This window comes from Acanthochromis polyacanthus, chromosome 22, assembly GCF_021347895.1.
Source record: "Acanthochromis polyacanthus isolate Apoly-LR-REF ecotype Palm Island chromosome 22, KAUST_Apoly_ChrSc, whole genome shotgun sequence".
Lineage (NCBI taxonomy): Eukaryota > Metazoa > Chordata > Actinopteri > Pomacentridae > Acanthochromis > Acanthochromis polyacanthus.
This window is the reverse complement of record NC_067134.1, coordinates 29685066-29697196: the sequence shown is the minus strand read 5'-3', so window position 1 is coordinate 29697196 and position 12131 is coordinate 29685066. Positions and strand designations below refer to the sequence as shown.

The 12131-nt window shown below is 39.1% G+C and overlaps 5 protein-coding genes across 7 annotated transcripts in view; 1 reads left to right on the top strand and 4 right to left on the bottom strand.

Moving 5' to 3' along the window:
- The window catches only part of LOC127531927 (NACHT, LRR and PYD domains-containing protein 12-like), a gene marked incomplete at its 5' end in the record, with an annotated part of 133096 nt that overhangs the window by 40820 nt on the left and 80145 nt on the right, over window positions 1–12131 (bottom strand).
- Window positions 1–12131, top strand: part of LOC127531871 (zinc finger protein OZF-like) — a 199775-nt gene that overhangs the window by 167120 nt on the left and 20524 nt on the right. The window lies entirely within an intron of this gene.
- LOC127531864 (oocyte zinc finger protein XlCOF6-like) overlaps window positions 1–12131 on the bottom strand; it is an 81790-nt gene that overhangs the window by 66307 nt on the left and 3352 nt on the right. The gene's annotated exons all lie outside the window — the stretch shown is intronic.
- LOC127531868 (gastrula zinc finger protein XlCGF26.1-like) overlaps window positions 4541–12131 on the bottom strand; it is a 59502-nt gene continuing 51911 nt past the window's right edge. Inside the window, exon 4 of the mRNA XM_051942113.1 lies at window positions 4541–6211. Coding sequence (XP_051798073.1) covers window positions 6161–6211 — 51 coding nt within the window. The 3' untranslated portion in view covers window positions 4541–6160. The remainder of the gene's footprint in view (window positions 6212–12131) is intronic.
- On the bottom strand, window positions 7826–9910 carry LOC127531876 (zinc finger protein 665-like; the record flags this gene model as incomplete). The annotated part of the gene is made up of 2 exons (XM_051942136.1): window positions 7826–8459; window positions 8816–9910. Coding segments are annotated over 2 exons (1131 nt in total), but the record flags the coding sequence as incomplete, so codon positions are not given.

The following is a 12131-nucleotide window of genomic DNA, read 5'->3' as shown; positions in this document are numbered from 1 at the left end:
TTATTACTTTTATTCATTACTTGCAATCATCATTTAATTACTCTTTTACTATTACTGATAATCATTATTAACCTTCGTTTGATCATATTATGTGTTAATCATATATTAATGTGCTTGCAACTTGTATTAACTCTATACTCAAATGTATTAAAGTGCTTATGGGTGCATGTTTGAATTCTAGTTCTGGATGTGCAGGTTGTCACATACGCATAGAAAGGCAGAGACAGGGTGAAAAGTTCAAACAGCAGCTAGATGCTGATGTGGAAGAATTAATCCACTGCTATAATGGATCTGTGTCTGTGTGTGTATCTGACAGCAGTCTTTTTTGCCCTCTGACTGAAATGGTTTACAGATAGCCTGTGGTTTGTTTCCTCTGGAATAACTGCCAATATCAACAAAAGTATTGTTTGGAGATAAGGGTGCAGGTGTTCGCGTGAGAAAGCTTGGGGGAGGCTGTCTCCCACAGGGGAGGTGCCGGCAAGCCAAGAGTTTTTGATTAAGATTATTAGGGAGTAAAGATTCGCTCTTTCCTTAATTGTGCAAATACTGGCAGCTGGCAGTGGCAAAAAGAGAGATGAGTTAAGGGCCTGAACTGACCTCTGCTCGGAGGGTTTAAGGGGTTCAGTTGTCAGACAGTGGGTTCAGAGGGCTCCCGGGACCTTTCTCAAGTGTTTGTTTGTGTCTGTGGTGTATCGAAAAAAACACACTTTACATCTTGGCATCTGCAGATTTGGCTCCTGGATTCTCTGATGTTTCAATGGTGGGACTTAGATATTTTTAGACCTAGAACTTAGGATTAAATTACAAGTGTTAATGCATAGAGTGATCAGGTTACACAAAGATCTTACGTAGTGGGGCAACTGGCCCCCACTACAAAGCTTAAACAAGAATAAAAGTTAAAGTATTGAACCATAAAACACTGTTGAGAATTAGGATTAATAAATTTAGCTTAGTGAGAAAATACTATAGAAGAATCTAAATTAGCAATGTATTAAATTAATAATAAAATGGGAAAGAACATAGGAATCTGGTATTAATAAGATTAAAGTAAATCAATAAAGGGAATGGGATCATTCAAATCTGCCATAAGGTGTGATTAAATTATCAAATTGTTGTTTAAAGTTAAGTTGAATAAAACTGAATCAGTAAATAGTTTAATTCAACACCAAATGGAACAGAAATCTGCAGATCTCAGCAGAACTGAGCTCTTAAAAATCTGTGTAGAGGTCACAGGGGGCGGCCACATACACACACATTCAGAGACACCTCTTGCAGGAGGAAGACGGAGGTGATTGGACAAGACCCAAGACATCCGGAGAGGCTGTCTCAGCGTGGGGCCAATCAGAAGACTGCAATTTCTTAGTTTAAAAACTCATGTATTAGCTTAGAGATTCATTCTTTCTTGTGATCACAGCTGCATGCAGAGAACCTTTGTCTAGCTTTAGCAGTTTTCTGCTGTCGGCATCTGAACAAGATAGAATCTGCGTGCACGCATATCTGTCCATCCTTTGCATTTTTTACTAAATATTCTTAACTGAATATTTTGACTCTGAGTCTTCCTTGCGTCGTGTTTTTTCCTCAGGAGCAGTAACAAAAGAATCCGTTTTTCTGACACTAGCAGAGAGCGTATTTCTGTCTCATTCTCACCTGTTGAACAGGGACCACATTCTGTTGCTATGATCATGATTTATAGTTTTTAAAATGCCATACAACGTCAGGCAACACTCTAATCCACTTCGGCTTTTGGTTTCCTCTTTCCAGTGTTCCAAATGAGTTTCCTAATATTGAATTTTATTTTGGTTTTCCCAGATTAGTGTTTGGAATGCAGTGAGGCTGGTTATTGTGTATGTGAGAGTAGTTAGTTAATCCCAGCACCAGCTGACATGGAGACTCTTTCTGGACTCAGTTCTTGGCTTTGGAATGAGAGTGTTCGGTGTTTAAAGATCAATTATCTGCCTAATTCTTCTCTACATATAATGTGTGTGTTCCTGTGTTTGTGTAAAATGCAGCTTTAAAGATTCTGTTGGATGTTTGTCCCATTGGGTGAAACTACACTCTAAAAAAAGTTTATCCTCAAAAACAATAATAATAAAAATAAGGCAGCAGTTAGCATCAGCCTCCCTGAGTTCATCCAGTGAAATTATATTCCATGGTGAAGCTGTATTGAATTAGGAGGTTTAATCTTTCCTGTACTATCAACAATTACTGAATATCTGACAACATAAAGGAACTGGAATTGCTGATTGGACTAAAAAAACGTTATGAAGTCAAATTAATTGATTACCACAACTTGAATTTTGCTTTAATCCAATCAATGCAAAAATTTCACTTTAAACTACACAAAATATTAAGTTGGTGTAATTATCATTATTGTTCATTAGTGTTGTGTTGGGAGTTACTCCGTGATTCACACTTTTAATGATCCTACCGTATGGTACCATTATTTTTGGTAAACTGTCATTTGGTCTGAGGAAAATGTTTTAAAACTCTGATGTTATTTTTTTCATATTTACTGCAAGTTCTGACTGTTTTTGGCTTTGAACTATCTCATGTGTAGACTTGCTGTCTGAGTCAGAAATGCAAAAAAAATATCGCAGTTAGAAAGAATTTTAATACGTTTTGGAGAAATCTGCTAAAAATCTGTTCAGTTTGAATTTAGGGAGAACTCATTTTAAAACGGCATATTACAGACTCACTGACATTAGTTATACTTTTCCATACAATGCAAAATATGTTCAAAATGCAGCATTTTATTAAAGTTGTAGCCTTGTCATGTAAGTCTGCCATTCTTTCACTGACATGTTACACTCTACTTCCCCTTTTTTCTTAACATAATCACTTTTCCCTGTTTGTAAAATCTATGCAGGTTGTTAGAAATGCTAGCAGACTAGAAAGTGTCAGTAGTTAGATTATAGCTAAAACATAATGAGCTGAATGTTTCACTCAGATAGTTCATTTTTGATTTCCACAGTTTAGAGTGAAACGTGTTGAAACCATTTAAATTTGGATTCAGAACTGTTTCCAGGCCTCACTTTTAATTTTTAATTTTAATTTTTTTCTGCTTGTTGTTTTTTATGTTGCAAGAGAGTACAAAAAAAAAACATATAAACTCACAATTTATTATTTTTGTTTAAAATAGTACAAGAAGGAATGCAGAAAATCTGTGTAGTTTTTTAAGAAAGAGGACTTGGTTATAAGATTATATTTTGTAAACTGAAACAGATTCTGCTGCCCTAAACAGTGCACCAAAATCTAGTTTAGATTTTGGTTTTATATTTCCAAAATTGGATGTAATTATTTTAGAATCATATGTTTGTATTTAGGGGCTGCACAGTGCAGTAGTGGTTAGCACTTTCGCCTTGCAGCAAGAAGATCTCTGGTTCAAATCCCGGGGTGGGTCTGGGATCTTTCTGCATGGAGTTTGCATGTTCTCCCTGTGCATGTGTGGGTTTTCTCCGGGCACTCCGGCTTCCTCCCACAGTCCAAAAATATGCTGAGGTTAATTGGTTACTCTAAATTGCCCGTAGGTGTGAATGTGAGTGTGATTGTTTGTCTGTATATGTAGTCCTGTAACAGACTGGTGACCTGTCCAGGGTGTCCCCTGTCTTTGAACAAGTCAGCTGGGATAGACTCCAGCACCCCCCATGACCCTAGTGAGGATAAAGCGGTGTATAGAGAATGGATGGATGGATGTATATGATGGCAGTTTTGAGTTTCCACTGACTCTTAATCTTATTTTATGGAATCGTTGAAGTGTGCATCTTTGCCACAAAAACCATCATGTATTTACCTTTCATGAATTTAATCTTATGAATATGAAAAAATGTGCTGGGTGAAAAATCTACTCACACTGGTGTATGAATGTTGGTGGTGGCTGGAGGGGCCGGAGGCGCGGATTGGCAGCCACGCTTCCATCAGTCTGCCCCAGGGCAGCTGTGGCTACAAATGTAGCTTACCACCACCAGAGTGACAATGTGTGAATGACGATGGATTCATTGCAGGTGCTTAGAGTATGCCTGAATAGAAAACTGCGATATAAATCTAATTCTAAATCTAAATATTTCATCTGCTACTTCTTTTAGACTGGTCACAGTTTTATCATCATTTCACTGCTTCCTCTCTCATTTTCACACATTTTTCCATTAACAACCCTAAGGATGCAAACTGATCAAAATAAGGCACAAAATGAGCAAATGTTAGCTTGTCAGTGTTGTGAAAACTTCAGTCTAACATGTCAGTGTGTAGTTTGATATCTGGAGCTGAGTTGCAGCTCGTTGTCTGGACTTCTGTCTTACCTGAATGTTTCCTATCTGGCTGAGGAGGCTTCATTTTTCTGTCACAGTCTTTGCTCACAATGTCTTCACAAGTTTCACATTTGAAATCTTCACCACAACTCTCCAATATCTCCAAGGGTTGTGTGTTAAACTGACTTTCTCAAGTGTTTCAGTGTTTTTCTTCAGAATATGGAATGTGGTAATGTTGTGTCTCTCGGTATTATCCAACTTCTACCAGACTAGAGCACAAAAGAGACAGAGACGGATTTACTGCTGCGGCCATTCGAGCCATTTATTTTCACACACTCCAGTATATCGGCGCGCCCTCTAGTGACTCTTAGAAATAATAATGACGCCTCACAGCAGGTAGAGATTAGTTCTGTAACCCACAATACATAACAGGTAACAGTTGTTAGTTCTTCTCTCTGACATCACAATGGACTTTTAAAAAATGCATTTACTGTCTTAGTACTTGTTCTCTGTGCAATGACAGTAAAGTTGGATCGAATCTATAAAATGACCAAAATGAGACAAAAATGGACAAAATTTTTCAGTGGTGAGAAAAAGACCCAAACAGAGTCTACTTAACGGTCCAACAATGTTATGGGACAGTTCAAATGGGACACAAAATGACCAAAATGGAACATAAAACATCCGACCAGGATAGAAAAATACCATAAAATTACAAAATGGACATATAAAAAGACCAAAAGTGGTCAAAATGGGACTAAAATTAAGCAAAAATGACAAAAATGACCAAAACCAGGCACAAAAATTAGCAACAAAATGACAAAAATGAGACACAAAATGTACAAAATGAAAAAAAGCAATGTGAAACTGGTGTAAAATGACTAAAATGAGAGATAAAATGAGCAAAACAGACCAAAAACAGATCAAAATAACCAAAAAAAAAACATGAAAAGATGCAACATTTTTAAAAACGGACCAAAAGATGGAAACTGATCAAAATTAAACACATTCTGACACAAAATGACCAAAATGATCCAGAAATCTTCTCTTCCAGTCATGAAACTGTCCACATTTATTCTATTCAACATTCTGAGGGTTTTTACAGAGAGCTTTGTTTTGTTTACTGTCTGTGGACCTGGAAGGAGCAGCTTCATATCTGGAAAAAAGATTCACAATCAACGCTTTGTTCAACAGAAGAGATCATCTTAGTTGAAAGTGGCACCAAATCCATGTCATGTTTGGGTCGTATGTTGGCCTTTAACTTTGAGCAGCTGTGTTATTATTTACAGTGTTTATGGTAGAATGTGGCCGTTTTAATGACAGATCACATGGAAGTAACATGAGCAACCAGCTGTGGGTGCTGGGTCGCACACATCACCCAATTCCTGGAGCAGAAAACACAGAGCTACATGCAAAGACAATGTGATTTGAACCAAAACATTGATTCTTGTGTTTTAACAATATAATTATGATTAATCATCAGAGAATCACTGAACCAGCTCTGCATCTAACGGGTTCCTGCAGCCCAGAGGGATCTGAGGAACCATTAAGCTGGAAATTCACCCTGCTGCTCACTGCCTCCATCCAGACGTCTATCCCTCTACCACTGATAATTCATTTAACTGAATCACCACTTTGAATGATTTCATTAATTTACCAGTCACGTCTGTTAACGACAGCTTTCCTCTTAATAGATTTTACAACTAAGACACTCAACAAGAAATTAGACCAGAATTCTGAGAAGCCAGATCTCAAGGACTTTAAGTTTGTGGAGGACTTCATGAACTTTTACTGAACCCTGCATGGAGAAATCTTCTTGGCAGGGGTTCAGTCTGTGTCCAGTGTGCATAGGCTGGTGTCGTTGTAGGGTTCCTTGTTGGTTGGACGTTGGTCCAGACTGGTCAAAGCAGCACTGTTCACCATTGGCAGAGTGCTGACAAGTCAGAGTTTTGTCCATCTGTTCCGTTCTGCTTGGAAAATAAACACACAAACACAGAGAACGTCTGTTCCGTTCTGCTTGGAAAACAAAGAGAACGTCACAGTTGGAATTTAACATTCAGTTGTCTGATTATGTCAGAATTCCTAATCCAACCTACATCCCCAGATTAACCTGGACCAGATTTCTGTGTCAAAACCAATACAGGTTAGACTGAACGATAGCTGATAATGTGTGAACAGAATTCAAACGACCACAGTTGTTCAAAACTGTTTTGAAACAATTTTGCAGCAATATCCAAAATTATCCAATACATAATTGTGTGTACACTGTGACTCAGACCAGTCTTTACATACCTCACTGTGACACTGATTGAATGCTTTCTTTCTGGTGTGGATCTGCTGGTGTTGTTTCAGGGAACCCAAAGTTCTAAAAGTCTTCTTACACTCGTCACATCTGTATGGTCTCTCCCCAGTGTGGACACGTTGGTGAACTTTGAGGTGTGAAATGTAGCTGTAGCGTTTCCCACACTGATCACAAAGGTATGGTTTAACCCCAGTGTGGGTCACTTCATGAGCTTTTAACTGTGAGTACCGTACAAATGGTTCATACATAGGGTTCCTTGTTGGTTGGACATTGGTCCAGACCTGGCACGTGCAAGGGGGGGCTGGGAGGGCTGAAGCACCTGCCCCTTTTGCACCTCATGCCCAAAGTGCCCTTTTGTCAAAGTTTTTTTTTTGTAAGTGTGTGTGTGTGTGTGTGTGTGTGTGTGTGTGTGTGTAAGTAAATCTGTGCGGTCCAAAATAATAAATAACTCAAACAAACAAAAAAAAAAAATTCAGGTCTACCCTCAGTCGGTCACATGATCCAGGTAGACGACAGTCACGGCCCTGACATGCCCTGACGTGCCCCAAAGCTCACCGTTAGCGCTGCTAATTTAGAAATGAAAGACCCGAAGGAGGACAACCAACGGTCTGGTGCTGCTAATCTTGAAAGGGAAGACTCAGGGAAGGACAACTGATGGTCCGGTCAGTATGTTTTGCAGCGGTACTCGTTTGTGCACGGTGTTTTCTTGCAAGATGACTGACGAAGTAAAGTGAGCATCCTGTGTGAGTGTCTGACTCTAACACACCTCTCATCAGTTATAGTTAGTTAAACATCGCTAGTTAACCACACAGCGTGCTGAGAGGATAAAGTGTGCCAGACTTCTTTTTGTTTCTGTATGTTTTTGTCATGGGCAAAGTGCATCAGAGAGATGTATTATTTTACTGTCAGTGAGCTGCAGTGTGTTTCCTGTGTTTCTAGAGGCAATGAGGCAGAGGTTATGTTATTTCACTGAAACTATGCCATGTACATGTATATTCACTTAATTTTGGACTGGAAATTATTGTATTGCAATATAAATACAACAACAGTAACAATTAGAAGAATTTGAATTGTGATTTTCTCAATCTCTCATTTCAACATATCAGTATTTGTTTAGAACATTTGTATCTGAATGTCTGTGTGTGTGTGTGTGTGTGTGTGTGTGTATATACTTACATATATATATATATATATATATATATATATATATATATATACACACACACACACAAAATTAATATATATGATATCCATAAATATAAAATACATAGCTTTTATAACCTTGCTCTCTTGCACAAAGTGGATAGTCAAATTCAATAAAAGCACAAATCAGTTTAAATACATGATTTCTATATCAAATAATTTTTTTACGCTTTATTATTAGCACTATGAATAATAAAGGGCAGATTATGAATCAACCCCATGGAGTAAATCTGTGGTTATACAGTGTATGTCTTGAAAAGGTATGAAATGTCACTGCGTGTGCGTGTGTGTGTGTATCAGATTGTGGTTTATCAATCATATTTCAATTTGCAGAGATGCCTCGTAAGGAGAGGAGGTCGAAAGAAAAACAAAAGGAGCTGCGTGAAGCTGCGAAAGGCAGTGGATCACTCACCAGCTGGATCATAAAGAACACAAAAGGTGAGAATGACACAGGTGTGTCATATATTGTGATTTTATGTTTCATTCTTTAAGAATATCTGCTGCTACAATTCACCCAGGTATATTGTAGGTATGTTTCTGTATGGTGTTTATGGCGTTTCAAATTCGTGCTCCATGTGTCCCCCTTTGAACTTTGAGCACCTGCCCCTCCAAAGGTTTCTGCACGGCCCTGGTCCAGACTGGTCAAAGCAGCACTGTTCAGCATTGGCAGAGTGCTAACAAGTCTGAGAGTTTTGTCCATCTGTTCCGTTCTGCTTGGAAAACAAACACACAAACACAGAGAACGTCAGTGTTTCCTGCAGCATTGAAGAACTGATGCCTTGCCTGAGATAGAGAGCACCCCAAATGACATCTGAAGACACTTTTACCTGTTGGAATTTAACATTCAGTTTTCTGATTACGTCAGAAGCCCTAATCTAACATATATCCCCAGATTAACCTGGACCAGAATGTGTCAAAACAAATACAGGTTAGACTGAACGACAGCTGATAATGTGTTAACAGAATTCAACTGACCACAGTTGTTCAAAACAGTTTTGCAGCAATAGCCAAAATTATCCAATGCATAATTGTGTGTACACTGTGACTGAGACCAGTCTTTACATACCTCACTGTGACACTGATTGAATGCTTTCTTTCTGGTGTGGATCTGCTGGTGTTGTTTCAGGGAACCCAAAGTTGTAAAAGTCTTCTTACACTCGTCACATCTGTATGGTCTCTCCCCAGTGTGGACACGTTGGTGAATTTTGAGATGTGCAATGTAGCTGTAGCGTTTCCCACACTGGTCACAAAGGTATGGTTTAACCCCAGTGTGGGTCACTTCATGAGCTTTTAACTGTGAGTACAATAGAAATGGTTTGCCACAGTAATCACATGCATACACATCATGTCCAGTGTGGATGCGTTGGTGACGTTTTAATCTCTGTTGGGAGCTGAAAGTTTTTTCACACGAGTCACAGTGGTACTGCTTTCTACCAGAATGGGGGCATTGATGGATCAACAACTGTTCATGTTGAGTAAATGTTTTCACACACTGATCACAGTTGAATGGTTTAACTCCACTGTGAATGAGTTGATGAGTTTTTAAGTGACTCTTCTGAGTAAAAGCTTTTCCACACTGATCACAGTTGAATGGTTTAACTCCACTGTGAATGAGTTTATGATCTCTTAACGTTTTCTTGGTAGTAAAAGCCTTTCCACACTGATCACAGCTGAACAATTTCACTCCACTGTGAATGAGTTGATGATTTGCTAGAGTACTCTTGTGTGTAAAAGCCGTTCCACAATGATTACAGCTGAATGGTTTAACTCCACTGTGAATGAGTTGATGACTTTTTAACTGACCCTTGTGAATAAAAGCCTTTCCACATTGATCACAGCTTAATGGTTTAACTCCACTGTGAATGAGTTGATGGCTTGTTAGATTACTCTTCTGATTAAAAGCCTTTCCACATTGATCACAGCTGAATGGTTTTACTCCACTGTGAATGAGTTGATGGCTTTTTAAGTGACCCTTCTGAGTAAAAGCTTTTCCACACTGATCACAGTTGAATGGTTTAACTCCACTGTGAACAAGTTGATGGCTCATTAGAGTACTCTTCAGAGTAAAAGCTTTTCCACACTGATCACAGCTGAATGGTTTTTCCACAATGTGAATACGTTTGTGAATTCTTAGCTTTCTTGCTGTGATAAAAGTCTTGCCACATTGCTCACAACTGAGTGATTCATCTCTTTTTGCTGTTGTTGCTGAACCATCCATATCCTCCTCAGAGGTCCCACATCTCACTCCATTGCTGTGTTTACATTTCTGCAGCAAAAGACAAAGATAAAAACAGAGGCAGTGATGGAAGAGCAATCATGAAAAAATTGAACCTAAAAGTCTCAGTTCTATGTAGTTGGACATGAAGCTGAAACAAGATTAAGAATCTGCAGACATGCTAGCAGCTTTGTCATTAGAAACCTAGAAATGTGTCAACAGCACACTCACAATGTCAACAAAACTATTTTCACAGGCCGATAGTTTTCAGCTTTCTGCACGGTAGTTTGAGAATATAGGGTAGTAAAATCTGTCCATCACCGTGAAAAGCAAAGCAGAGCTGGGACTGATGGGATTGTACCACCAGGATCTCTTCATCCCCAGACTTTCCGTTAAGTTACATTACTGGAGAAATGTACAATATGAAAAGCATACAACATCAATGTCCACATTAAGGTCTTAATGGCAGCAGGGTCAATTCAGACCACCAACACTTTCTAGTTTTTCTTAGGGGATCAGAATTTGATACAAGTCCAGGAAAGATCTGTAATTCTGCCACTGAATTCTGGATTTGACCCCAACGACCCGGGCAATTTGTTGTGCAGCAGTTACACAAGCGTTCACCATCAAACAACAAAAGCAACAAAACAGTAAAACAGTTAAAGAAATAGCAACGATTAAAGGAAATGTTTGAAAAATGTAAAAAACACAGTAAAACAATTACAAGCAAAATAAAAGCCATTTAAAGAAAAATCAAACAAAACATAAGACAGACAGGGACATCGGCAGCAATCTTGGTCATTTAGTCAGACGTAGTAAAAGTTTTCAATAAACGGCCACCGATGTAATCAGGTAGAGGACTTTTCTTTGGTCTGTACTGTTTGAGACACCAGATTACATTGCCCACATCAAGAAAGGGATTCTGTGGAGACGCTGACATGAGACAGTTTTTAGTCTCAGCATGTTTAGCCCTAAAATCATGGGAGTCAAACCTGACATAAAAACTGTTTAGACTTTGAGCCAGCTCTAAATCAGAATTATAACCACTGAGCTGAACTCTCTCATTGACACATTAATTAGTCCCAGTGATCAGATTCATGCCGTCCCAGACTGAACTGAGGTTGTTCATTTTGAGCTGAGACTCAAGTTTGTCTTTGTATTGTCTTTTGTGGGTCCTGATCTCCTACTTTATTTCCTTCTGTCGGTTATACAGATTTAGTGTATTTCCTTCTCTGAAGACTGTTTTCTTTCTGTACAGTAGGTCTTTAAGCTTCTTAGAAAGCCATGGCTTAGTGTTTGGATATAGTTTAACAGTTTTATCAGGAATAACACTGGTTTCACAGTACGTGACCCAGCTGCTCACAACATCAGTCGGTTCATCAATATCAGCTGAGGACTCCTTAAACACCTCCCAGTCAGTAACCTCCAGACATCCCTGCAGAGTGTGACAAACTTTCACTCTGATGTTCTGCACTTTGCCTTGCTTCAGTACAGTGGTAGACAGGGATAAGGAGGATGCAGTTGTGGTCAGAGGAACCCAGAGGAGAAGCACCTTTCACACTGTTCAAACAGAGATCAAAGATTTTGTCACGTCCAGTAGGACATGTGATGTACTGATGGAAGTCTCTCAGTGTGTGTTTTAGTGTGCAGTGGTCTCTGGATGACCTGATGGATAAGCTCACAGGCATTTATTTCACTGGCCTTTGGATGGATAAAGACAAGTTTCAAAAATATTTGGGGAAACTTCTGAGGCAGATATGGAGGGCACAGTGAAACAGAAAGCAGTTCTCAGTCAGTAGTGAACAGTTTTTCCAGGACAGTGTCAGATTTGCACCAGCACTGTCCTTGTCCATTTGAAAGACCCACTTGTGCCCAAGCTTTCATTTGCTGGCTGATGTTGCTTCAATAATTCCACATAATGTTCTATCCTCTTTATGCCATTTATTTTGTGAAGTGCACCAGTCCCTCCTACAGCAAAACACTCCCACAACATGGTGCTGCCACCCCCATGTCCTGAAAGGTCATTTGCTTTTGTTCTGGGCTTGATGAGCACATTTCCCTCCAAAACAATTCTAACCTTAACCAATCTCCATCTTGAGCAGTAGGATGGCTTGACATTCCCATGGTGTTGATCTGTGCATGTAATTGTTTGGACAGATAAACGTCA